The following is a 27,905-nucleotide window of genomic DNA, read 5'->3' as shown; positions in this document are numbered from 1 at the left end:
CTCTTTCCTGCCAGGGTGGTGGAAGGAAGGATAGGATGGGGGCTCCTCATGGGGCAGGGGTAAGCTGGTGCCAGTCCCCAGGGAGTAGCATGGCTGGCTGTCTGGTGGGACACACTGAGTGCAAGCGGCAACAACTTTTAGCCCAGGCCCGGTGTGTACAGAGCTTGTTGGGAGCAGGGACTCTAGGTGATGGGAGGAAATGTGGCAGTGAAGTTCGGCAGTCCCCACAGATGTTTTGCCCAGCCTCGGTGGAGAGGGTATGAACAACTTGACAAGCTTGGAAAGGAATGGTAGGAAACTTGACTCTAAGCTTGTCATAGGCAGGGAATATGTCTAACTGTTGTAGTATCATTATTATTATTATTATTATTATTAATGGTATATTAAGCACTTACTATGTGGCAGGCACTGTACTAAACACTAGGGTAGATATGAGCTGGTCAGGTGGGACAGAGTCCCTATTCACAGTCTTAATCCCCATTTCATAGATGAGGAAACTGAGGTGCAAAGAAGTTAAGTGACTTGCCCAGGGGCACACCGCAGACAAGAGGCAGTTGTGATTAGAACCCAGGTCCTTCTGACTTCCAGGCCCATGCTCTATCCACTAGGCCACACTGCTTCTCTATTGTAGCTGCTTCTCTATAGTACTCTCCCAAGCACTTAGTGCCGTGCTCTACACACAGTAAGGGCTCAGTAAATACCACTGATGAGGAGTGGTATGGGGATATGGGGTGATAACTGGAGGATACAGTGAGGCCAAGGGACTTTTTTTTAGAAGAGGGGATAGGTACATGGGTGTATTTGAAAGCAGTGGGGAAGGAGCCACTGGAGCGAATGGTTGAAGATGGCAGTCAGGGAAGGGGCAAATGTTTTAATAAGGTGCAGAGGGATGGGGTCAGAGGCCCAGGTGAGGGGGTAATTTTTGAAAGGATGCTAGAGATCTCTTGAGAGATGGCGGGGAATGATGAGAGTTGATGAGGGGGTCAGAAAGAGTGAGATGAGAGGTATAGGAGAGATTTTCAGAGTTCACACCTGATAGTTCTGATGCTGTCAGCAAAAATAGCTAGGTCATCGGGACAAGAGGTAGGGGACAGGGGGCTTGAGGAAGGAGTTGTCATCAACAGCTGGCACAAGCAATGGTTACGGGAGTAAGTAAAGATGGAGAAGTATTGTTGCTGGGCAGAGGCAAAGCAAGTGAGGATGAATTTCAGATGGACGAGGTCAGCCTAACATCTGGACTTCCTTCAGTAGCGTGAGCACGAGAGCAGAAGTAGACGGTGGAAGTTATCCAGAGCTGTGGGTGGTGCAAAATCGATGGAGGGATGGGAGTGAGGGAGTTGAGTTTGGTGGTGAGGATGTGGATTTGTGCCTCAATAGAGGGTAGGTCAGGAAGGGAGACCAAATGGAACATGAAAGCTTGGCATAGCTGGAGGAGGGGGAGGACAGCGGGTCGAGACCGGGGGCTTCTGCTGGTCTGGGGAGCTAGATGAGTTTTGAGGAGAGGGGTGTGTGGGAGAGAGGGCAGGTGAGGAGGTTGTGGTCAGAGAGTGGGATTTCACAGCTTGAGAACCAGTGACTAGAGACGATATCAAGCTTGGGTCCAAGTTGATGAAGGAAAAAGGTGATCTTTTTCCTTTCCTCTAATCTCTGTAAGACAAACATTACAATGGGCAATTTTCTATTTACCACTTTTTATTTCATTTTTTTGTTTGTTTCTGATTTTGGTACATACCCGCGCCACCCAGAACAAATGAACACACCGATCACAGAAAGGACGACAGACTCATTATGCTGCCCAGTAAAACAGGGCACAATAAAAAAAGCTCCGGCCATTATGTAGCTTCAGCCCCTAGTTGTTGCTGAAATTCTCATTTATAACAGCATGGAATCGCATGTGGCTTTAAGTCTACTGCATTCATGAGATCACTTGGTCCAGTAAGGAAAAAGCAAGAGGCAGACAGGTCCCTTAGGCTGGACCAGACTGTATCCCAAAGCACTGGCTTCAAAAATGGAAGCAACAAAGGTTTTTTAAAGGCAGAAGACACGGCCAACGAAACTAGCTCTGAAACTTAAGGAAGGGCTCAGAATTATAGCAGCATCAGATCCATTAGTTTGGGCTCTCACTTTTGTCCAATTTAATGTCTTGTCACACCAAGTTGAAAACCAGGATCACGACAGATCAAGAACTTAATAATCCACATCACTTCTCATCTGCATCTGCAGAGATCTCGTCAGGCTGCAAGGACAAGTGCAGTTACTACAACGCTGGTGATCCACAAACAGCAAGTAAGGCCCTGGGAGTCTCAGCCCAGATGCTCCCGGGCAGCAGATTCGATTCAGCTATTCGGACCTTCAGCCTCCCACCGAATTCCCACGATTCTCACCACTTTTGCGGGGTGTGTACACGCTCTCCGTTGTATACGGGCATACACGCATGCACAGTGCTCAGAGTGGGTTGTCATCCCAAGGCTTCTGTTCTTGCTCATCTCCTGCCCAAGAGTCTGGGCCTGGGCCTTCCAACCAGAAAGGATGTCTGGTTCCTATTTCCTGACCATGAGGTGAGATCTGTGAGATTGTGTGGCCTTGGGCAAGTCATTTGATTTCTCTGTGCCTCAGGTACCTCATCTGTAAAATGGGGATTAAGACTGTGAGCCCTCTGTGGGACAGGGATTATGTCCAACCCAATTTGCTTGTATCCACCCCAGCGCTTAGTACAGTGCCTGGCACACAGTAAGCCCTTAACAAATACCATAATTATTATCTGGGGGCGGTCTCTTAAAAAAATTGGGCCCAGAGTGCCTACTGGAAGCAGGTGAGAAAGTCCACCCCCTTCCATCAGACATGGGACTGGACACTGAGAGGTGATCTGGGTTTTCTTAGAGGAAACCTCATCCCAGGGTCAGAAACAAACCGGAGTTGTCCATCCTCTGGATCCTCGACAGCTCCAGTCTCCCAGTGAGAAGGAACTCCAAGGAGATTGGACAAACGCTCTGAGCCCTAAATCCCTTCAGAAGACCAGCAAGTCAGCAACAGGGGCTCCTCCCAGTGTAACCCAGTCAGTACACCCCCGCCCAAGATATCACCTACACGCCCAGACCTCCCATACAGAGGGTCTCCCACTCTAGTAAAACTCCAGAGCAAATTTCCTTTGATTAATATTTTAGGTGCCTTTTCCTTTCTTTCTTGGAGTCACCTAATGACCTAAGGGAATCCTTTTCCAGACTCTTGTGCTACAAATAAGGAAAGACAGTCGGCTGACAAGGACCGCCTTCCCCTGGACACTGTCCTTTCCTGGTAACTGTCCATTCTTTGGAAGGTGATTGCATGGCCCACCCTGCGGCCAGATGCAGGTGGGAGAAATGGGGATGCCTTTCCAGGCCCCACTAGAAAGTCTTTCCCTCAAAAGCCTCCAGGTTGAACGCGGTGTCCAAGAACCTCTTCAGGGACACCAGGTGAGCATTCTTGTTCCCGGTCGCCGGGGCAGCGGCTGGATCCCGACCAACATACCTGGATGACACAAAACAAGCAGTTACCCTAGAATACCTGGCCCTACTGAGTCAGACCTTAGGGCCTACTCTGGGGCATCCTGAGGAGAGGGTTGGCCAGAGTCCTCTGAGTTATGAGGCCTTTTCAAGTAGACAAAACAGCCTGAATGGGACCACCTACCACCCTTTCAGTCCCCAATTGCCTGGGTGTTTGGGGGGAAATGAAGATCTTTGAATGTAAGCCTTTGAGATGGAGACCCACTGGTAGGAGCAAGGGGGGAAGCCTGTGTCCTCAGGCTCTCAGGCAAGCAGCTGGTAGATTTTGGGGGGGGGGGGTCAGAGGGCAAAGGAAAAGGGAAGAGGAGTCGACTTGGGCTGTGACCCCCATGTGGGACAGGGACAGTGTCCAACTTGATTAGCTTGTTTCTACCCCAGAGCTTAATTCAGTACCTGGCACACAGTAAATGCTTAACAAATACTATTTTTAAAAAAAGGGAGGAAGAGGCAAAGGGAGGAGGAGGACAAGGAAGAGATGAAGGAGGGAAAGGATGAGGAGAAACTTCTGGAGATTTTCCCCTTCCACACCAGATGGAAGGAACAGGGAGGAGGGCCCAGCTCATCCCTTCCTCCTCTTCCCTCGTCCACCCCAATACCAAAGGGGGCCCCGGGTCCGTACCATATGGGCCGAGCCTGACCCAGGACGGTGAGACAACGGGGCTTGATGTAGTCATAGTAGCCCATGTTCTTGTGTTCTTCCTGACACCAGATGAGTTCAGCCCCTGAGTACTTCTCGGCCTCTTGCTTCACCAGATCGAAGGGGAAAGGCGAGATCTGAGGGAAAGAAGTGGCAGGGTGTGCCTGAGTCTCAGCCTGAGCCCCAAGTCCAGGCTGGGCAGCCAGATGGTCTAGGTCACATTCCCTCAGTCCCACCCCCAGTCACCCACAGACTTCAATCCAGAAAAGGCAGCACTGGCCCCTCTTTCTCATTTGCCAGGGGTCACCCCTCCCTTTCCTAACTGGACCCTGCCCCCATTATACACCACTAGACTCAACTATCCTCTGTAAAACAGAGAAGCAGCATGGCTTACTGGATACAGCACAGGCCTGGGAGTGAGAAGGACATGGGTTTTAATCCCTGCTCTGCCACTTGTCTGCTGTGTGATCTTGGGCAAGTCACTTAACTTTGCTGGGCCTGTTATCTCATCTGTAAAATGGGGATTAAGATTGTGAGCACCATGTGGGACTGGGACTATGTCCAACCTGATTAGATTGTATCTGCCCCAGCACTTAGAACAGTGCTTGACACATAGTAAGCACTTAAATACGAACATTAAAAACCTGGGTTCTAATCCCAGCTCCACCACATCTAACTTCTCTGGACCTCAATTACCTCATCTGTAAATTGGGGGTTAAGAGTGTGAGCCCCATGTGGGACAAGGACTGTGTCCAACCAGATTAACTTCTACCTGACCCAGAATTTAGAACAGTGCTTGGCACATAGTACACGCTTAACAAGTTCCATACTTATTATTGTAATTATAAAATGGGGATAAACTATCTGTTCTATAATCTAACTGTTCTCCCTCCCTTTTAGACAGTGAGGCTTATATGTAACTGCCCCAGTGTTTAGAACACTCCTGGGCACATAATAAGCATTTAACAAAATTTTAATACTATTATAAGCTGGGCTGGAGTTAGCCATAGAAGGAGGAAAGCAAGCTGCCTGTCTAGCTTGTCTCAGACTCATTTCTTCTAGGCCCCAGGCTCATAGTAATTGTAACTGTAAAGTGTAGACCCTCAAACCATGAGCTCCCACAGAGAGACTGCACCTAGCCTCAGAGGACCTGATTCTAGATCTCTTGACGTTTCCGCCCTGGTAAGAGGCAGAGGCAGAGTGCTGGGGGGACAGTGGGCAGGTCTCGACAGGGTTTCTCCCAAGGTGCCGGGGAGAGTGTAATCCCACTGACTGTTAGACAGGGGAAAGATTTGCCGGAGCCTGCTGACAGAATCGCGGGATCCTGCTCTGGGAAACAGCTGCGCTCTGGCCACTAACCTGCTCCAGCCTAGTGATGGCCACTTGCTTTTCAGGTTTTGGTTCTTCCTTTCCTTCACCAGGTCATAGTAGACCTTCCCCGTGCAGAGAATCAGCCGTTTCACCTCCGCCGGGGCCTGGGCGGCGGCCCACACTCGGGATGACCCTCGGAAGCTGGTGCCTGTCCAGGATGAGGAGCCAGATTAGCAGCTTCAGGTAGCGACCCCAGGACTCCATGACCAGCTCAAGCTCCACAACCGGCTTGGGGGTCCGTGACCTGGTTAGGCCTCCACACCAACTCGAGGCTCCATGACCCACTCAGGCCTCCATGATCCACCAGGAGCTTCCAATCCCACTCGGGACTCTGCGTCCCAATAAGGGTGCCCTCCCTGAGGTCTTCCACATGGCTACTTCGGGTTGAGGACCCCTTACCTCTGCTCATAAGGGGAGGCAGGGAGAAGAGATCCCGCTGGCACCAACTAGGAGGAAACAAGCCCCCAACCTTGTCGTGCCTTGCCTGCTCCCTGTTTTGCCAACAGCCTGGGGCCCCCCAGAGAAACCTGTGGGAGTCAGTTTTTCCTGGTGGCCTCAGGGACACATTCCCTACTCTTCACCAAAGCCAGTACAGAGAGAGAGGGAGGCAGCCTGGGAGGCCCGACATCATAGGGGTCTCCCAAAGCTTTGGTTTTCAGGTATGGACTCGGGGCTTGGGAGGAAGCCCAGGCAGCTCCAGACTCCCCTCCCGCCCTGTCAATCCCTCCCATCCCATCCACTCCAGGGCAGGGGTTCTGGACACCCGGCTGTCGTCGGTGTGCACACCGCAGAGTCACCCATTACCGGAAACCATCTCATCGAAGCCAGACTTCGCTTCCGGGTGTCTCAACAGGGACTTTGGAGTGAAGATGATCAGCTGGAAAAGAAAAATTTCAGAAGCTGCTGGGGGACTCCACTGCCCCAGAAGGCAGGTCGGCATAGAGGCTCTGCCCGCACCCTCAGCTTCAGGGGAGACAGAGACCAGCCCTCTATCCTGGACCCAGCCCGGGGGACTTCCAGCAAATCTGTGGGGCAGACTAGATGACCTGTCTGGGTGCCGAGGTCAGCTGGCACTACTGGTGAATGAATGAATGAATGAATGACGGGAACAGCTCTCTCTTCACCCCCGCCCTCCCTCCACTTCTCCCACCATCTGGAGCCCAAATAGCTGAGCTGCAGCTCCGCCTGAAGCCACCCCCAACCTCCTCCCTATCCAATCCTATTCTCTTCCTTCTCCCCAGCCTCCCATCCCTGCCATCACCACCACCTGCCCACCCTACTCTGCCCTGCTTTGGGGGGGATGGCAGGATGGACAGGCTGCATGACTCCGTAAACCTTCTGTCAGCACCCAGGTGGCTGTCCGCTATGCCCAGTTTACTTGCCCTGGCCCTTAGGTACTGGCAGCAAAGTTGCAGGTTGGCCAGGAAAGGGGACTTTTTTGTGAAGTAGACTACTGCAGATAGAACCTGAATAGATGTCTAATAAATACGAAGTTTATTAAGCACGTTACTTCTGTACCAAGTGCTAGGATAGATATGAAATTATGAGACTGGACATAACTATCCCACAGTGAATAGTCACAATATTTATTAGCTACTTATTGTGTGCAGAGCACTGTACTGAGCTCTGGGAAAGAGTACACAGTTCCCCCAAAACTATCCTTTGCCTATTTCACAGTACCAGAAACTTACCCAAGGTTCAGTTAGCAGGCCAGTCGCAGAGCTGAGACTCAAACCCGAGTCTCCTTTGTCAATTTTACAAGACCCTTAGAGATTTGGTGACTTGCCCCCAGATCACCCCAGCAGGCCAGTGGCAAAGCCGAGACTTGAACCCAACTCTCCTGACTGCCAGTCCTAGGGTCTCTCCCATGGCCTGGCTGCCTAGAACAGGCTCACCGCCCCAGAACTAAAACTACAGAACACGCTCAGCCTGAAGCCTTTTCTCTAGGACAAGGTAAAGGACAATTATGCGAACGTGTGTACGTGACCCTCCTATCCAGCTCGGCGAGTTCTCTTCAGATGCAACTCGAGACCCAATAAGCTCAATTCACTTCCCCAAAGCCAGCAGAGTGGCTCCCTCTGAGACCTCCGGGTCCCCTCCCGCCCCCCCCCCCCCCCGACCAAGCTGGTAGGGGCTCAATCTCTCGCCACCACCAGAAGTGAGCGGTGCCTGGTGACTCACCGGCTTCCGGAACGGAGCAGAATCTGCCTCCTGAGCACATGGAAATAATTGGCCGGGGTGGAGCAATTCACGACGATCCAGTTGCAGTCGTACAGCTGGCCCACCTCAACAGTCATCGCGGAACTCCTGGAACCAAGCACCCCCGGGCTGAGCTGAACCGGCTCCCTAGCCCTCCCAGCCAGGTCCTCTCTCCCCTGAGGAGAAAACCACAGGGGCCCGGAGTACCCGCTGCTGTTCTGGGGCCCAGGACCACTGACTCCTCTCCAGCTCTCCTAACCCCAAACCCAGCAATCACCAGGCTCCGCTGAAGATATAGGGAATGGCGCTCCCAGGACCCCTATGCCTCTTTGGAGACTCCCAAGGCTCTGTAGCAGGGTGCCTGAAGAGGCAAGGATGAAGAAGGTCAGGGAGCCCCACACATTCCCCCTCCTCCCGATCCGATACCTACCGGGTAGGCATCCGAGTCGTCATTGCTCATCTGTAGAAACCTCTCCGGTCGAGCCGATGAGTGTTTCTGGTCCCTGCAAATGACGTGGTTTCTGCCCCCAGCCTTTTGCTTCCCGCACCACCTGCCACCCCTGCATCTTCTCCCCACCTCCCAGCTCAGACAGAAAATCCAGTAACTCTGCCTTGCACCGAATCTGGATTTCTGGATCTCTGGAGGTCTGGAGCCACTTCCAGCCAGAGCTGCAGAGCAGCAGGACGAGGGTGTTGCTAGAGTCTACTCTCCCAAGTGCTTGTACAGTGCTTTGCACACAGTTAAAGAACTAAATAAATAAGATTGAATGAAATGAATGAAGGTTGGTGACCAAGAGGACAAGCAGTACACAGTTCCTCCCTGTGCCATGGTGCCCTGGCAGAGCCCTCGGCTGGCTGGGCCGTGGGGTGACCCAGGAGGGCACCACTCGGGCTCCTGAAGCCAAGAACCGGGAAGACGGTGGGCTTGTCGAGTTCAGTCCCTGATGTGGGGTGAGGCTGGGCAGAGGGGGTGTTCGGAGTCCTCGTTCCAGAAGGTTGGAAACTGTCCTACTATTTTCTTAGGGGACTCGAAGCCAAAAATCAGAATAAAATAATTTGAGGTCAGAGATCTGGAACTGCCCTTGCATGGTGGAAGAGACCTTTCCTGCTGCTCCGTGGCTCCCGCCCACTACCCCCCCGCCCCAGACCCTTACCATGCCCTCCATGCCGTGAGGCAAGAGCAGGACGATGCATTGTGGCGGACCCTTGGCCTGGCCCGAGCTGATGAACTGGGATGATGCATGCCGATGATGCACTGGCGGTGTTGTGGAAGTCACCAAATTGGGCTTCCCAGCACACCAACGCGTTGGGGCTTGCCATGGCAAAGCCAAGTTCAAAGCCTAAATCCCCCGGGACAGAGACACAGACCCAAATGCCCTGTCACTTACCGAAGCACCAACTAAACGCCGGCCCCGAGGCCATCCCCCACCTCCATTCCCTGTTAGGAGGGGGCTGACCTACCCCAGAAGGCCCACCTACCCACATAGAGTGCGGTGTCCCAGTGGCTGCTCAAGCCAGTCTCACACGCTAACAAATAACCTGCTGGCACACACATCTGAATTAGCCAGATGTTTCAGGCCATGCATACTTTCAGCCTAGAAAGCCTTTCTGGACCAAGGCTTAGCCCATCCTCCTAGATTCCTTTGAGGGGCAAGTGCTGGGAGTGGGTAAAAGCAGGGCACATTCGGATGACCGAACACATGATTGCTGGTGGCACTAAACACGTGACTCCTCTCGGCCCAGCCAGCCCAGAATAGGCAGCTCTGCATCAGTCAGAGCCAGCTTTCCTCGGCAAGTTCCACGACCAGTGAGCAAGCAGGTGAGCAGCATGTGGGCCCGGAGCCCTCCCCTGACAAGAGCCCCACTAATCCACTGGGACCTTCTCTAAGGGCCTGCAGGGTAAGGGGGAACTTCCAGGTATCTCTTCTCTAGACTATAAGCTTCTTGTGGGCACGGACTGTCTACCAATTTCTGTTGTATATTATATTCTCTCTCAAGCACTAGTACAATATTCTGCAACACAGTAAGCACTCAATAGATACCACTGATGATGATGATCTCCATGTAGCCGAAGGGGGACCCTGTGAACCTTCTCACCCTCCCCAACAGCCCCCAACCTCTGCTCTGACCTGTCCTGGTCCAGCCACCTCTCCCCCTTCCCAGTCCCCTGTCGAGCTCTCCCTGGCAGAGGGCAGGGGGGACTCAGGAGTCCAGGGACCACCCAAACAGCAGAGAGCAGGGTGGCTGCTGGCTGGAGAAAATGGAGATCAATCACTTGGTCCCAGTTGGATCCCTGTTCCCAGCCTGGCAATTGGTGGGGCATCAAGGACCCAGCAGGAGGATTGAAATTAATTCTGCCTGACCCAGACCTGTCAATGGAGCCTGGGGGTGGGGGCAGCCTGCTTTGTCACTTTCCTAGAAGGGGGCCTGCTCACTGGGAGTTTACAGCTGGCAGAGAAGAACAAAATCCAGTCAGAGGGAGATGTGAGTGGGGAATTGAAGTTGGGGAGGGAAGTGGCTGGGGCACCCTAGCCGTCTCCTGTCCAGCTCATCCCCTCATCAGCCCGCTTCTCAGGCACTCTCCTTCCAAGGCACTGAAATCGCCACTGAAGCGCCTGAAGCAGCATGGCTCAGTGGAAAGAGCGCGGGCTTGGGAGTCAGAGTCATGGTTCTATCCGGCTCCACCGCTAGTCAGCTGTGTGACTTTGGGCAAGTCACTTAACTTCTCTGTGCCTCAGTTACCTCAACTCTCAATGGGGACTAAAACTGTGGAGCCCCACGTGGGACAACTGATCACCTTGTATCCCCCAGCGTTTAGAACAGTGCTTTGCAATAGTAAGCGCCTAACAAATACCACAGTTTATTTTTTAAGCCTCTACGCGATATGGCCTTGGGACCCTGCCGACTCAGGGTGGGCCTACTCTTCCTACCGGAGGGCTCGGCTCCCAGCCAGCCAGAACTTTGCCTCTTTGGACCCTCCTCGGCAAGAGGCCGAGGTCCCCGCCTGCCAACTGAGGCTGATGCAGAGAAACACGGGGGAACCCGTCCTCTCCAGAGGCCAGCCCAGGCCTTTCCCTCCAGCTCACGTCTACACCTCCATCGTTCCAAGGCTCACCGTCACTCGCCCCACCAGCCAGGAAAATTGGGGCTAAGCAAGCTTGGAACAGCAGTGTGGTCTAGTGGATAGAGCATAGACCTGGGAATCAAAAGGAGCTGGGTTCTAATCCTGGCTTCACCACTTGTCTGCTATGTGACCTTGGACAAGTCACTTCACTTTTCTCTGGGCCTCAGTTACTTCATCTGTAAAATGGGATTTAAGACTGTGAGCTCCATGTGGGACATGGACTGTGTCCAACCTGATTTGCTTGTTCACTCCAGGACTTAGTAGTGCCTGTACATAAGTGCTACCAAATACTATTATTATTCATTATTGTTATCATTATTATTAAAGTGTCGGGCAGCCAAGGCCCAGCTGCAGAGTCCTTCCGTGATCTCCCCAGCTCTCTGATGAGACGGTTTGCTACTCCTGCCAGCAATGAATAGCTTTTTGGTTCTCTGCCAGAGCGTCCCTCCCGTCCCTCAGAGCACAGCTGGAGACCCAGTCCAGCCAAAGGAGACGGGGATAGAAGGGGAGGGGGGAAGTTCCGGCCCTGAATGCTGATGTCTACCTTCCCAGAAGCCACCTGGACTAACAACCCAGGCTCAGGCCCAGAAAGACTTCTTGCCACCTGCTCCAACCGGAAAGAAGGAGCATGGCCTAGTAGATAGATCGCAAATCCAAGAGGCAGAAGGACCTCGGTTCTAATCCTGGCTTCACCACAAGTCTATGTGACCTTGGGCAAATCACTTCACTTCTCCAGGCCTCAGTTACTTCACCTGTAAAATGGGGATTAAGACTATGAGCCAGCCCCTTGTGGACAGGGACTGTGTCCACCCTACTAGTTTGTATTCACCCAAGCGCTTAATACAATGCCTGAATATAATAAGTGCTTAACAAATACTACAATTATTATTATCAGGTGGTAGGATGTAGTCTGTGCACAGGGGTGTGTGACTGCTCTTTGGTGGGTTTAAGGGGTGAGCGGGAGTTTCCACTAAGCAGACACGGTTTTGCCAACCTTTGGGATCTCTGGATCTCTCTCAGGGTAGCGGCAGGCAGCCACCGTTTATGCCGGTGAGTCCACTCTCACACCGTTTCCTAGGGCTGAAGCTCTGCTAACCACAACACAGCTTCGCTGGGTGGGACACAGGAGGCAAATGGATGACAGCAGCCTATCCGAACAGCTGCTGTGTGGTGAGCTAAGTCTGAGAGACCGAAAGCAAGGAGGACAGAAGACAAGGTAAAGTGTCAACCCAGATGATGCGATACCTCAGCTGAAAGTTGGGAGGCAACCGCGGCAGACACACCGCATAGCCAGGTGCCCTGCGACCAGGCAGGGGTGGCAATTTTCAAGCGGAAGCTCGAAGAGGAGTAACACAAAGAAGAAAAACCAGGAACGGCACCGGGTGACTGCAGGCAGCAAGCATAGCAGAGGACACTGTGTGTATATGTTTGTGTGTGCGTGCGCACACAGCATAATCACACGTACCTGCACAGCGTGGTCACAAATGCACACACCCAGCACGGTCACATGTACCTGCCTGAACACAGGGTGGTCAGAATCGTCTGTTTCTTCCGGCCTTTCTGGCTCCCCCTACATCCCGAGGAAATGTCATCGTGTGCAGGTCACCTGGACCTAAGGAAAGCTGCTCTCTCCGTCGAGGCACTGAGGAGGCCTCACTCCTTGCGGGGAAATGGGGCTCACTGCAACCTCTGCTTTCTGAGGGCAACAGCCATGCAGTTGGGCTTCTCACCAGCCCCTCTCTACACCAACCTGAGGAATACTGAGTGGGCAACACCCTCTGCTTCAAGAGCAGCCCTCAGGGCATCAAGCTGGGTTGTCAAGAACCCCGGGCAGGTGGGCCCAGTGGAGGCTGCAGGATCACCCACTGCTCTGACAGCCACAAAGGGGCACCCTGAGTGATGAACAGAGAAGGTGTGCCATTTCTGAGGCTGTTTTCCCCTACCCTGACCTATTCCTGAGTAAGAACTTTCGTGACTGGGGAAAACGCTCTTCACGGGTCGATCGTCAAGAGAGAGCAGAACAACGAAAGTCGTTTGGGTTCAGAGGTGCGGAAGAAAGGTGGCCGCTAAAATCATCAATCCCTTACTCCCTGGGCCTCGCTCTGGTCTCCTCCTGCCGCCGACCTCTTGCTCAGACACTCTCCCTTCACGTCCGGCCAGGCGCTGCCCTCCCCGTCTTCAAGTCCTTTTTGAAACCACATCTCCTCCAGGGAGCTTTCCCAGGTTAATCTCTCATCTCTCACCTTACCCCACCCCGGCAGCACTTAGGTTCATAGCACTTACATTCATCTCATTTCCTCAAGCGCTCCCCCTACCTATCATTTATTTTAGCATTAGAGGGGAGGGATCATCATCATCATCACCACCATCATCATTGTCAGTGGCATTTAGTGAGAACTTCTTGTGTCCAGAGCACTGTACTAAGCGCTTGGAAAAGTGCAATACAAGAGTTGGTAGACACGTTCCCTGTCTCCTCCAACGAGCTTACGGTCTAGAGGGATCGTGTTTTTTAACTCCTTCGAACTCTTCTACTGCTTAGGCCGTGGCTCCGCACATGGCAGGTGTCCAATAAATGCTGATTGATTGATCGATTAAAGTTATCATTTGGGTGTTTCCCAGCTCCACAACCTCAGCCTGCATGGGTTCTCTCAGGTTACCGAGCATCTAGCTCTCTGTCCACGATGCCAGACCAGGGTGTTACTGTTTGAAAAGCCCCCGCTAGGGAGGAGTCCCCCTCCACCGCAACCAAAGAGTCCCCACCCTGCTGAGTGGAGGAAAGGCAGCCTATTCAGCCTGGAAGAACAAAGTGATGGGGAAGATCTAATGGGGGTTGCTCTGGGTTAAACACGGGTCTCCTAGCAACCCTCCTAGTGACCCTGCTCTGGCCCCTCCTGCACTGCTCCACGCTGGGCTTACTAGATCGATCCCCACTCTCCCGTGGCAAGTTTCACTTGCCCCTAGGGAGTGGGAGAGCATGTCGATTCCAATTTTTGAAGGTGAGGGGGCTGTATTTGGGTGCAGGGATGATCATGCCCCCGGTTCAGTGCCACCCCGGGGTTCTAAAAAAAAGGCCTGTGCACCTACCCCCCTACTCCCCAGAACCCGGGGCAGCACCCCGAGTCTACTCCCTCCCCACCAACCCCTTCCACCCGTCAGCCTGGTGGCGGGCTCCACTGTCTCTCCATCCCCCACCCCGAGGCTCCCCGGGCCTCCCTCCCCTCTACCACCTGCTTCGAAAGAGGGGCCGCAGGAGACAAGCTCCATCTGGGCTATTTCAGGCCCCCGCAGGCTCAACGGGAAGCCCTTCTGTGCTCGCCCTGCCCCTCTGCACACTCTCCCGCTCCCTGCCTGTGATGGCCCGCTCCCCCCAGCTCCGCCGCACGGAGCCCGCCTCACAGAGCCTGCCCACGCTGGGAGCGCGGGAGCCGAGACCTACCCAGGACGCCGTACTCGGAGAGGGAGCTGTTGCAGACCGTGTACGGGGCTTGGTCCGGCCAGAGGTGGTTCATGGGCACGCAGGTCCTCCGGTCCACTTCCTGGTCGTGCAGCACGTGGTGCCGGTGGCTGCGGACAGAGCCAGCAGTTGCTCTCAGGATGACTAGCCCTGCCCCTTCTTCTCTGGGGCACATGTGGCCAGATCAATCAATCGTATTTATTGAGTGCTTACTGTCTGCAGAGCACTGTACTAGGCGCTTGAGAGAGTATTCTATAACAGCATTATAGCACCATAAGAAGCAATGTCGCCTAGTGGATAGAGCAGGGGTCTGGGAGTCCGAATGACCTAGTTCTAATCCCGGCTCCGCCACTCGTCTGCTGTGTGACCTTGGGCACATCCCTTTACTTCTCTGTGACTGTTGCCTCATCTGTAAAATGAGGATTAAGGCTGTGAGCCCCAAGTGGGACTTGGACTGTGTCCAACCTGATTAGCTTGCAACTATCCCAGCACTTAGTACAGTGCCTGGCACATAGTAAGCACTTAAATACAATTTTTAAAAAAAAAAGAGTTGATAGAAACATTCCCTGTCCATGAAGCTTACAGTCTAGAGGCCAGACACACCGGTACTGGCTGATCGGCCACCGTCGGGCTCCGGATGGGTAATTGGAGAAGGGCCTCACTACGGGGCGGGGGGCACTGGGCCCCGGGCATAGAGAGGGTCGGGTGGGGTGGGCAGACCAGGGAGCGGTCACCCCGGGTCACAGCGGCGGGAGAGAAGACTACTACAGACGGAGGCGTCCTTGTGGCCGGGGAATCCTGTCAACCCACTCTATTGAATTATACTTTTCCCAGCACTTGGTACAGTGCTCTGCACACAGAGTGTACTCAATAAATGCCATTGATTGATTGATTGAGTTGCCCTGCAACCACCAGCTACGGCATAGCCCCAAGGAAGCCCCCTTACTCCATGTCCTCACCCGCGGGGGGTCCAAAGCCGTTGGCAACCCAAAACCGTTTGGGGAGGGGTCCCTGCAGTTAAGGGGGCAGAAGTTCAGAAAACAGAAGAGCAGCAGCAGCATCAACAACACAAGTGGGCAAAGGCCATTGCTGGAAGTTTCCCCATTTAGCACCTGAAAATCTCTCAGGACCACTAGACCTGACTTGTGCTTGGCCCCCTCTGGCCCCCCTCCTAGCTCTCTCTCCCCAGCCCCATCAATCAGCATTAGAGCGGCATCCAGCCCCATTATCCAAACAGAGATGGCGGAGCCAATTACTGTTGACCATTAACTCGCTGAGTAATGAGCCAGACTCGTCGAGTGAAGCGCCACCAATATTCCACGCCCCCACCCTTCAGGCCCACCGATGCGGCACCACCCTGCTCGCCGAATCACCCTAATGTCACTTCCCTAATGATTGCGGCCCAGCCCAGCCACCAGAGTGGGAGCCGGCCTTTTCCCTGGGCTCTCCCCTCTGCGGCCCTCCTAGACCCAGCAGAGACCATCCCAGGCTGGGGTTGGGGTCCCCCCGGCAAGGTAGCCAGGGTCTCTGAGCCACGCCCTCCCCACTGTCTACCCACTCCAGGAACCTGTTATTGATGAGGGGACTGAAACTAATTAACCCCAGACGCCCTCCAGCCCGCAGCCAAGGAGCCAACCGTTGCTCTGGGCCAAAAGGGGAGTTAACTTAGATGCTGGATTTTATTATCGACTCATTTTTACTGACTCCAGCAGGTGAGCACCCAAAGCAACCAGCTTTTAGGGAGCACCTTGTAATGAGCACTCCTATTAAACACCCACAGGGTAGTATCTACAGAGAGCACTCATAGTGAACAGTTGAGGCCTAGTGAAAAGACCACAGGGTTGGGAGTCAGAGACCTGGGTTCTATTTCCAGCTCTGCCACTTGCCTGCTGTGTGATTGTGGGCAAGTTAATTCACTTCTCTGTGCCTCAGTGTCCTCCCTCTAAACTAAAAGCTCACTGTGGGCGGGGAACCCCTCTTAAGCTACTATACTGTATTGGGACTCTTCAAATGCCTAGCACAGTGATCTGCACCACAGTAAGTGCTCAATAAATACCATTGATTGATTGATTAAAATGGGAATTTAATACCTGTCCTCCCTCCCCACTTCTACAGTGAGCCCCTTGGTGGGAACAGGACTGTGTCTGGTCTAATTATATTGTACCTCACAAGTGCCTGACACATAATAAATGCTTAACAAATACCACAATTATTATTATTATTGATCATCCTTCAAGGAGCGCCCCATAGGAAGCTAGCCACACACAATCAATGACCCAAACAGCACGTAAATTAAAGAACCAGGCCATAGGTAGTTACGAATTTCATCTTCGAAATCGGGAAACCAACCGCCTGGCAGTCCCAGCCCACTAGGGTCCCGGTGGCCAGGCCTCAGGAGGAAGGCCAGCAGAATTTCAAGGCTGTGACTGCCGAGGAGACAGGGAGAGATTGGTTTCCTCCTGTCATTTCCGGTTGTGAGTCTGAACCCAACCTCCCAACTTTAAACTGTGATTCCCCTGGGGACCAGAGATTACCCACCATCTGAACCACAACCACGGATTCTCCCTAGCACTCAGGACAGTGCTTGACCTAAGGTAAGCACTAAAACCATGCTACTGATTGACCTGGCCATGGAAGGGTGGGACCATAGGGCAGGCTGGTAAGTGGTCACGTCACAAAACCCCCAACGGCCCAGGGAGCTGCAGGAAAGGGACCGGCACTGCTCACTCCCCCTGGAGAACAGGCCTCCAAATCCATCCTATCCTCCTCAATCCCTCAGCCCTCAGCTCCCAACGACATCCCTTTCTCCTGGAAACGTTATCCAACCTTGGCTTCACTGAATCTGTCCCCTCATGGTTTCTCCTCATCTCTCTGCCATTCATTCTCAGTCTCCTTCGTGGGCTCCCTCTACCTCCCACCCCTAACGTGGAGATCCTTAAAGTTCAGCTTCTGGGTCCCCTTCTATTCTCATCTACACCTACTCCCCTTGGAGAACTCATTCACTGCTATGGTTTCCACACTACCACCTCTATGAGAATGATACCCCAATCTACATTCTCCCACCCTGATCTCTTTCCCTCTCTGCAGTCTTGCACTTCCTCCTGCCTTCAAGACATCTCTACTTGAATGTCCTATCACCTTCAAACTTAACATGTCCAAAAACAAAACTCCTTATTTCCCACCAGAACCCTGTCCTCCTGCTGAATTTCCCATTACTGTAGACAGTACTGTAGACAGTACTACCATCCTTCCTGTCTCACAAATCCATAACCTTGACTCTTCTCTGTCACTCAACCCACATAATCTCAATTCATCAACTAAATCCTGTCAGTCCCATATTCACACCACTACTAAAATCCGTTCCTTTCCTCTTCATCCAAACTGCTACCACGTTAATACAGTCACTCATTCCTATCCCACCTGAATTACTGTATCAGCCTCCTTGGCTGACCTCCCACCTTCCTGTCTCTCCCTACTCCAGTCCATATTTCACTCTGCTCCTTGGATCATTTTTCTTACAAAAATGTTCAGGACATGTCACCCCGCTCCTCAAAAAAACTCCAGGGATGGCCCATCCAACTCTGCATCAAACAAAAACGCCTCAACATTGGCTTTAAAGCACCTGCCCCCTCCTACCTTACCTCATTATTCTCCTTCTACAACCCAGTCCACACACTTGACTCTAATGCTAACCTTCTCACTGTGCCTCGATCTCATCTATCTCGCCACCGACCCCTCGCCCACGTCCTGCCACTGGCCTGGAACACCCTCCCCCTTCAAATCCAACAGACAATTAGTCTCCCCTGCTTCAAAATATTATTGAAGGCACACCTCCTCCAAGAGGACTTCCCAGACTAAGCCCCTCTTCTCCCACTCCCTTCTGTGTCATCCTGCCTGATTTGCTCCATTGGTTCCTCCTCCATCCCAGACCCACAGAATTTATGTACAGATCTGTAATTTAGTTATTTGCACAGATGTCTCTCTCTCCCCTGAGGTAGGAGGGGGCAAGGTGATGGAGAACTTTGAAGCCAATAGTGAGGAGTTTTTGCTTGATTTGGAGGTTGATAGGCAACCACTGGACATCTTTGAGGAGGGGGGTGACATTCCCAGAACGTTTCTGCACAAAGATAATCCGGGGACTGAAGACCCATATGAGAGCTGGGGAACTTTCTCAGCCTGCCCTACAATCCGTGACGTCTGACCCAGGGGGATGGCAGCTCAACAAGAAATACCTCCCCTCCCTTCATTTCCCTGGCCCCCGCACAACCCAGGGGCTCCTTACCTGAAAGTGCCCCGCTCCACGTCTTGCCCGCTTAGTCGGACATGGATCCCCTCCTTCAGCAGGGAGCCGAAGGCCATGTACTCGGCCAAAGCCCAGTCCACCGTCCGATTCTTAATCATCTCCACACGGCTCCTCAGGATCCGAGAGAGACCTGTGGGGGAGGAGGGGAAGAAGCCAAGATTCAGGACCTCAGGTACCAGGTACAGACGTCTCACTAGGCCTCCTCACTCAATCTCCGCCTGGCCCCAGGGGCTAGGATCCAGGCAGCTTTCCAGGGAGCCCAGAATCACCACTGGGCAGCCCAGCCCCGGTAGCCCAGTTGACAAGCCCAGCCCAAGAAGCCCAGTCCCGGTAGCCCAGCCAGAGCTCATCTGTTCAGTTGACTGTGAATACTGAAAGCAGAAGCGTGGGTTCACCTACTGATGTGAAGTTACCGTGGAAAAACTCACCTTGCTAGGTTTTCTGAAACAGCTAAGAGTGTTTAGTGTAAACATTAGCCACTCCTGGGAAAGGGCACCCTCACTCCCCTCCACCCCAATCCAGGAAAGGGGCACCAGGCTCTTCCCCATAATGAAGGCTGGCTGGCATAAGGGTGCTCAATCTGTGGAGGCTGGCTGACTCGGAGGTTCAGGAGAGCAAGGTTGAGACTCAGGTGGGCATGGAAGCCCGGGAGAGTCAGAACCACTCAGGAAGCAGAAAACAAACAACCAAAGCAAAGCAGCCACCTCACGGAAGGGTGGAACCCGAGGATTAAAGCAGCCTCCGCCTCTTACCCCTCTGGCCGGTTAAGAACTGGTTTGGCCAAGACCTAGAGCTTTTCACCTATTCCCGGATGCAACAGTCACCCATACCACAGGGGTGCAGAGACAAAGAACCGCAACCGGGGATCACTCCCCCGGCAGCCCAGATGCCCCATGGGGCTGGATACAGGTTTCCGAACGAATCACTAGGAACTTTTAATCCCCAATCTGCACCTCAAATTAATTCTCTAAATGAATTTCACTTGAAAATGTAATCAAAGTGTCACAGCCGGTCCAAAGCCACCCGCACAACACACACCAGGCCTTTCAAATTAATAACACGAGGAGATCATCCATTCAATCAACCCACAGCAGCAACGATTAATGATCCCATTACCAGGACTTGTTACAGCCCTTAATGGGCTGGAAGAAAATGTTAATAAACAGGTCGTGGGTGGAGAATGGGCAACGGTTCTCACAGGCTCCTCTTTTAGGTACCCAGTCCATTCCCAGCCAAGAGAACTTCATCGTGGGTTGGCGCTTGCCCTCATCGGTCTTAGTCAATGGGGACATTCTGAGGAACAGTGAGCCAGAGATGGAGGAAGGTGCCTCGGGGAGGAAGACATCGGGACACAAAGGCAATGGTCCACTGGGCACTGAAGGGATGAACGACGATTTGGGTGGTGTTGGAACGGGTACCACTTGGGTATCGAAGTCCATCACAACAGGTTTGCCAAACACTACCACAGTGATCCTGGCATATCCCTGGCTTTCAGCAACGCTCCTCAGACGGAGCAAAGAAAACCCACTATAGCTTCGCAATCCCATTCCTTGGGCAGGGTAATTCCACTCTGAAGTGGCGCAACTGGCTCCCTCAGCACGGAGGGCGGCCTTCCGGGAGCTCCTGGCTGGGACCGGCCCCTGGAAAGGAACAGAGGACTTGGGGGCTGGGCTGGGGTCCTCCTCTCCGGGCAAGGAACAGGGCACACCAGTTTCGTTGGTTCACAGCAGGGGCTCTGGGCCCCTGGGTCACTCACTGCAGGCTAGGCCTCAGAGCTGGTGCCCTAGGATGGGCAGGGCCAGGAATAGGTGGCCACCAGCAAGGCCAATTTCTGAGTCCATGACAGCTCTCCCAACTGCCTTGCTCCTCAGAGAGCCTTGCGCCACCCCAGGAACGGCTGCCTGCCCAAACGAAAGCAAGTCTGCCTCTCTCCGCGGCCCCCGGCTCACCTCCGTGGATCACGAAACCCTCCAGGGGCACGGAGCTGGCCACGGTGCCGATATGCGTCAGCATGTCTTCCGGGATCCCAGTCGGGGGACAGGCCATGCTCTTGGGTTCGCCGTCCAGGTTGAAGAACCCTGGAAGACAAAAGTTCCCCACTGGCACCTGAGGGGCACAGAAGAGCTCAGGTGGGTGGAGAGAGGAAGGACTTTCCGGTGACCTGCCTGACTCCAGGCTGAGCCCCAAAATGGTCTCCTCTTCCATGGCCTCCCTGTAGTTGATGCATGGAACCCTGGACTCCACAACCACACCCTCAGGAAGGAGCAGAATGGTCCCAAAACCATCTGTCTGGATGTCAAACAGTGAGATTCCTCCTGGACCTGAACGGGAACCCAGACCCCAAACCAGCCTGGAGGGTGTTTGCCAGAAAAAGCCCAAAGGCAACCAGGACAGAAGCATGAGGCTCTCCCCGCCCCCAGCCCCCACCCACCCCATTGCCCTCCTGCTCCCACTCCTTACCAGGCCATGGGGAATCCAGCCAGTGCTTAATGTGCAGAATTTTCTTATCCTTCGACCTAGTGTAAGCCTCCTCACAGATCCGGTCATACTTGGCAATTTCCTCCTAGAAGACATCACGGTCTCCAGGGAAGAGCGAGCTCTCTGGGCACAGGGCCAGCCCAGGACGTCCCCCTCCACCCACACACCCTGCCTGGCCCTTGGACAGGGCCGGAGAGACGGGCCGGGCATCGGGGCTTTGCATTCCCTGTTTACGACCGTTCCTCTCCCTCGGTGGGAACAAGCTCCTGGTCTACCCACCTGTCCCCACCTCATTCAGAAAAAGACCCTTTGACTGCAAGCTTTATTTATTTCTATTACTGTCAGTCTCCCCCTCTGACTGTAAGCTTGTTGCGGGCAGGAAATGTGCCTGTTTTTTGTTATACTGTATTCTCCCAAGTGCTTAGTAAACAGTGTTTTGCACACAGTAAGTGCTCAATAAATACAGTTGAACGAATGAAGCTTGGAGATGATGGCCAGGTCTGGCTCCCAAGGCTTAGATGGTCCCCGGGCCTTGGTCCCCGGGCCTTACTCCCCTCTCACCACCCCTTTCCATCTCTGGCCTCACACCGATCCCACCTCAAACTCCTGCAGGGTCACGGTCCCTTCTGCGATCAGCTTGTCTGCATACTTCTTGAGCACCGGCACCTGCTTGTGGATCTGCTTGTACATGAGGGGCTGGGTGAACATGGGCTCGTCCATCTCGTTGTGGCCTCGGCGGCGGTAGCAGACCTAGCCGCGGGAGGGGTTGTTCAGCCAAGGTTTGGCCAGGCCGGATCGGGCGAGCGTCTAGCGCCCACATCCCCAGCGGGCCCGGTTCACTGCACATCGCTCTGGGCACCCACGCTCCTTTCCTTCGACTCTCAGTGCCCGGCCAGCTCTGGCCACGCTGAGCACTTCTGTGGCGCCCTCACTGAGTGGCCGGGGCTGGACCCCGTGTGGAGTTGGGGCCCCCTCCCCACCGCAAGCTGCTGGGGGACACTACAGAGTCACCAGGCCCCTCTTCCTGAGAGCCACCCAGGATTAACTGTCCCCACCCAAGCTGGTGGCCGTGCTCGGCCGGATGAGGGATTGAGCCCGTCAGAAAGAGCTGTCTGGTCCGAGTCCCCGGCCCCAGGCAAAGCCCCCTCACTGACCAGGTCCACGATGACGTCCTTGTTGAAGGTGTTCCGCCACTCAGCCGCGACTCCGCACACATAGATGACGGCCTCGGGGTTGTCCGCGTTCACGTGGAAGATGGGGGCGTTGACCACGCGGGCCACGTCTGTTGGGTAGGGGGAGGAGCGAGCCATCCGGGGGTCTGTGGTGAAGCCAATCTGAAAAGGAGGTGGGCAGGTGGATGGGAAGACAGTCGTGTTCCGGGACATACGATACCATAAGCGCCATGGTTCCTCCACCGGACGTTTCAAGGGTCTAAAACCCCCCGACCACCCAACCACTGGGAAAACTTCAATCTCAAGGGACTTCAGCCATTTTCCCTTTCCCATCTGGGGCCTCAGTCTCACCAGCTCCCCAGGGTCCAGTTTCCTCCCAGGAGCATGTCGCTTCCTGGCATCTCCTGAGTGAAAAGCCCTCCTGGCTCTGACGGGTCAGAGACAGGTTAACCCCGAGGGGCAGGAGGCTGTCTCAGCTCTGCCCTGTCCCTCCTCACCTGGTTGTTGACCACGACGTGGATCGTGCCATTAGTGGTGTAGGACGGTAGATCGCTGAGGTGGAAAGTCTCGTACACCACGCCCTGCCCAGCAAAGGCCGCGTCCCCATGGACTAGGATGGACATGACCTGGAGGCCAAGAATCAAGGGGAGGTAGATAAGTCTCTCCTGGGCCGGGGAGGCGGGCAGCCAACACTATCCACGGCTCGGTGGGGGCCTGGTTCCCCCGGGGGCTCATGCCATCATGGCCCAAAGCGAGCGCCGGGGCTACATCTAGAGGGGGAAGTCTACCCACTGGCCCCAACATCAGCTGGAGTGCTTATTGTTGTACTCTTCCAAGTGCTTAGTACAGTGTTCTGCACATGGTAAATGCACAATAAATATGATGAATGAATGAGTCCAGACCTGAAACAACATTGTTTCCTCAAGGCCACCCGTACCCTCAGACTGGCCTGCAAACCCAGAGCCCCACCCAGCTGCCCCCTCTGGCATCCCCCTTGTGAACAGGGAGCTTCAGGCCCATTCCTCCCCTATCGGTGGGGGCTCCGTCTCACCTTCTTCCCTGAGGTGTCCCCTCGGTAGAACTGCTCAGCCTTGGTCTTGCCCTGCACCACTGGATCCACGGCCTCCAGGTGAGAGGATTGGCCACCAGCGGACAGGGTGATGTTTTGTTGGTGACCCGGTTGACCCGCTCGTGGTACATCCCCAGGTGATTACTTCACATCCCCAGAGCCCTGGGAGACCCAAGGCCGGTTGGGCTGATGGCCCGGGCTGGGGGTCCCCTGGGTACTCCATCCCCACCCCGGCCTTGTCCACCCCGGAGGTGATAAGGCAGAGGGCGGCAAGAAGCGCTCGCCATTTTGGCTCCTTTGGGCCTAAGTCCCCAGAGCCTCCTTAGAGCACCGTTCTCCAGATGGAAGCAACGTTCCTCTCTGGAGCACACTGCCCTTCTTGGGGATGAGGGGATGATCGCCAGCAACCCTGGGCCTTGGTAGGACCAGTACCCCTGGCTTCCCCCAGCCGTGAGAGTGAAGTCACGGTTCCCCCCGACATATGCCTTGCTCACCCTAGGCTGCTGGCCAGAAATGACGGCTGCCGAGTGAGGCTGGAGGACTGATAATCTCTATGCAGCCTGTCTAGCTGCCTACCAGCTCCCCCCTGCAGCCATGGTGAACAAACTGGCACCTGGGCCCACCCGCTCTTCCCCTCCCTTTTCTGTTCCCCATCGGGCCAAGGGAGGACTCCTTCTAAGAGTAAACTGACCCCTTGAAGCTGAGCTTGCACTGGCCTCCCTCCAAACCACCAGGTTTCTTCAACCTGGAAACCTCCTCGGTGTTGAGAAATTTCCCTGGAAAATTCCATGCAGGCACAGGAGATCCCAAGAAAGAGGTCCCTTCCCTGTCCTGGAAAGGTCCCGGCCCTTCTCATCAGCCAGGAGCTGGGAGTATCTCCTCCCCACCTCATCAGCCGCCTCAAGCTTGGGGTCAAACTGGCAGAAGATTTGCTCCAGCTCCTTCCGGATGACGTTGGCCAACACATTCAGCCTGCCCCTGTGGAGACAGAAGCAACCCAGGGTTATGAAGAGCCTTGCCTCCAAGGACGCAGGCACCTGGCATTCACAATAGGCCCGCGTCCCCAACGGAGGACTGGGGTCACAGCATCAGGAAGCCATTCCAGCAGAATGTCACCTGTTCCTGGACGTGTCTCGGACCTGTCACGTAAATTCCCCCACACCCGCCAGGCATTTTCTGAGTTCACCCGGATCCACCTTTTGATGGGTGACAGTGACTGTGAAGATAGCTCTGTTCCAGCGGCCCCAGGCTAAGACGGCCAATCCACCCCCTGAACCTTCCCCTCTCCATCCTGCCACGGATCTATCCAAACTGCTCGAGGGCCTGCCATCGTTTCTGGCTGTCCAGTTGCAAAAAACTCCTCGCTATCAGCTTTAAAGCACTCAATTACCTGCTCCCTCCTACCCTCACCTTGCTACTTCTCCTACTATTACACAAGCCTGAACACTTCACTCTCTAATGCTAACCTTCACACCATACCTCATTCTCATCTATCTTGCTGCCAAACCCCTCGCCCACATCCCGCCACTGGCCTGGAACGCCGTCCCTCCTAAAATCCGACAATTACTATCCTTCCTTCGAAGCCCTTATGAAGGTCCATCTCCACCAAGGAGGCCTTCCTTGGACTAAGCCCTCCTTTCCTTCCTCTCCACTCTCTTCTGCATCGCCTTAACTTGCTCCCTTTATTCACCCCACCCCCCAGCCCCACAGTACCTATGTACTTATCGGCAGTTCAATTTATTTATATCCAATGTCTGTCTCCCCGTCTAGACCGCAAGCTCATTTGTGGCAGGAAAATATGTCTATCACTATTTTGTACTCTCCCAAATGCCGTAGTACAGTGCTCTGCCCACAGTAAACACTTATAAATATGCCTGAAGGAATGAACATGGGAACGGACCCATGTGCTTACCCATTACTTGGAGGAGAAGGGTTTCTTTTTACCTCACCTTCGCCTCTCCTCAGTCCCGGGATGTGTGCCTGGGAAACTTGTACGAGGCAGGCCAACGAACACCTGTTGGCTTTTAGAGGATTTCTGGGACCCAGTGCCTTCCCAGATGGGATCTCTGACCACTATCATCCCCTTCCCCTCTGCCCCCGATCTTACTCGCTGCCTGTCCCCACCCATACCAACCTGTGGGGCATCCCCAGGATCACATTCTCGATGCCCATCTCGCTGGATTTGTCGATGATGGTCTTGAGGGCAGGGATCATGACCTCGCAGCCTTCCAACCCAAATCTCTTCTCCGAGGACCACTTCCGCGCCAGGAAATCTTCAAACCTGCCGAGCAGATGAAGAACCAGGGCAGAATTGGGATGGGGCCTCAGGGCCCAGAAGGGGCAGGGAGGCAGAGAAAGGAAGGAGGAGACAGGAAGGGAAATGGGTGGTGGGTCATCCAGTCCAAGAAGACTGTGCATTGTTGGATCAGTTTAAATGGGTGACTTATTTGCAATTCAATTCCAGGAGGCCAAAAGTAGAGTGGGGGAGTAACCGAGCCCATCCTCCCACCACCTCACCCTTCTTCCTCCAGTTCCCCAAGCTCCTTGACATATGCCAGTCTCTCCCTAGTGAGTCTACCTGTCATGGGGCCCACGGGCCTCCCCACACAGCAGGCCTACTAAGCTCTGCCTCAGCCATTTTGGCCTCCTGGGAGGGGAAGCGGGACGAAACGGGTCCTCTTCCCCAGCAGCCAGAGGAGCCGAGTCCAGCGGAGTCCACGGGGGATGCTGAATCCAAGCTGAACCTCCTTCCAAGACCCTCTCCCCGGGACCACCGACAAAACCAGGGAGGATTTCCAACCGACCCGTGCTACATTCGCACCTCATGGAGCGCACCAGCCGGGCCAGCAGAGTCCTCTTCTCCTCGCTGCTGAACTTCATCACCCCGGGGCATCTCGAACATTCTGGCCGGATCCACTGACACTGCTCCACGTCATTGATGAACATGAACTCCAAGCCGATGTGCTGGCAGTAGGTGCTCTGCAGGAGGCGGGGGGGCGGGCCAGAGCCAGAGTGAAGGGAAGGGGTGGGGAAGAAGCGGGAGGGGGCAGGGAAGAGCAGTGGCTGGCTCAGGGGGTTGGGGAGGCTTGTCAGGGCTGGGAAGGTAATAGGGGTCGGGGGTCAGGATGTAGATATACCATCTCTGAATCAAGGGAAGAGTTCTGGGTCCTAATCTTTATCTGGAAGACCCAGGAACTGAGGAGGAGTGGAAAGAAGCCTTATCAAGCTCTTGTGGCCCTTCTGAGCCCCCAAGCTCCAGTGCCTGTCAGGAGAAATGGCCAATCTTAAGAGTGACCTCATCCTGTCACCTGACCATCCGGCTTCCCCTCAGAGCTCCCCACCACTCCAGACTAACCTCTGAGTGTGAATGATGAAATTGGGCTTGTGTCAAAATGGTTCAGACACTGGTTTCCACTTTAGCACCCACTAAAGGTGTCAAAGAAAGGGCATTTGCCCCCCATATTTGGGCAATGAAGAATCTCGCTCCCTTCCCCACCCATTCACCTAGCTCAGGGCTGCTGGGCTCAAACATTTCCCATGTGGCTTGGACAGGGAGGCTCCAGTGCTCACCTCCAAACGCCTGATGATCTCACGTAGGGACAGAGTGCTCTCAGAGCCCCCAATGAAGGTGGTCGTGGGCAGCTGGAAAACCTTGTCCAGATCGGACTCGTGCAGGTCATAGAAAGCTGGTGAGCGGCAGCATGAAGGAGACACAGCGTGAAGGAGACAGAGGGCGACGAGTCTGTCCTCCTGCCTCCACGCTGGGCAGCTACTCTCTCATTCTACCCTCCCAGCATCACTGGGGCTGGGGGAGTGGGATCGCTCTCCCCATTCCCCAGACAGGTATACTGAGGTCCAGAGAGGGGGTGGGACTTGCCCAATCAACTGCAGAGATGGGTCTAACTCCCGCCTCTCTCTACCTCCAGACCTGAGGTCCTCCCAACGGGCCCCACCGCTACCAGGACTGCCCTCTTGGGCTGGCAGTGACTCAAGGGGCCCAGATTCTCACCCAGTTTGTCGATGGTCGTGATCAGATCTGAGGGCACAAATGAATCCAGGTCGGCATCTAGGATGCCCAGGGGATCCAGCTGGGCCACATGATGCCCTCGGATCTGCAAAGAAGGGAGGAGAAGAGTTAGCGTGGGCAGTCACGTGAATGCTTTGAGGGGAGCTCGCGTTGTGTGCCCTGATTGGGGACATCTCCCAGAATCCCTCAGGAGCACAGGGCCTGCAAGGAGGACGGGGGTTCTAGATAATGGGAGGTTCTCAAGTCCACTAACGAGGATCCAGTGAGGAAAAGGTATTTAAGACTCCCCTGCAGTTTAAAGGGTGGCCTGCTCCCCGGACCGGCCCAGCCCGCTCACCTGATAGGCCCGGATCAGCGACTGTACAGCCAGGTGGTCCTCCACCAGCTTGTCCGTCTTGGCTTGGCTCCTCGCCAGCCCATGGCTCTCAATCAGCTTGGCTCGGTGCTCCGGACTGACGGACAGAGGCCTCTGGTAGGCGTGGCCGGGGGGGGCGCCGGCGCTGGCGTTCCGGAAGAAAGCGTCCCACGA

The 27,905-nt window shown here is 54.4% G+C and overlaps 1 protein-coding gene across 1 annotated transcript; it reads right to left on the bottom strand.

The window, feature by feature from the left end:
- Window positions 1-1,672: 1,672 nt before the first annotated feature.
- OGDHL (oxoglutarate dehydrogenase L) lies at window positions 1,673-27,905 on the bottom strand. Its single transcript, XM_029059967.2, is given in 26 exon segments — window positions 1,673-3,507; window positions 4,162-4,316; window positions 5,539-5,573; window positions 5,576-5,698; window positions 6,355-6,427; window positions 7,732-7,748; window positions 7,751-7,849; window positions 8,173-8,245; window positions 8,898-8,982; window positions 8,984-9,089; window positions 14,310-14,437; window positions 18,610-18,760; window positions 20,580-20,708; window positions 21,091-21,193; window positions 21,706-21,858; window positions 22,263-22,442; window positions 22,778-22,906; window positions 23,332-23,447; window positions 23,450-23,492; window positions 23,494-23,511; window positions 24,237-24,327; window positions 25,484-25,630; window positions 26,171-26,328; window positions 26,920-27,035; window positions 27,359-27,461; window positions 27,714-27,905. Coding segments are annotated over 23 exon segments (2,403 nt in total). The 5' UTR covers window positions 26,296-26,328; window positions 26,920-27,035; window positions 27,359-27,461; window positions 27,714-27,905; the 3' UTR covers window positions 1,673-3,383.

Source organism: Ornithorhynchus anatinus, chromosome 3 (assembly GCF_004115215.2).
Source record: "Ornithorhynchus anatinus isolate Pmale09 chromosome 3, mOrnAna1.pri.v4, whole genome shotgun sequence".
In the NCBI taxonomy this organism is placed as follows: domain Eukaryota; kingdom Metazoa; phylum Chordata; class Mammalia; order Monotremata; family Ornithorhynchidae; genus Ornithorhynchus; species Ornithorhynchus anatinus.
This window is presented reverse-complemented; position numbering and strand designations above follow the sequence as displayed.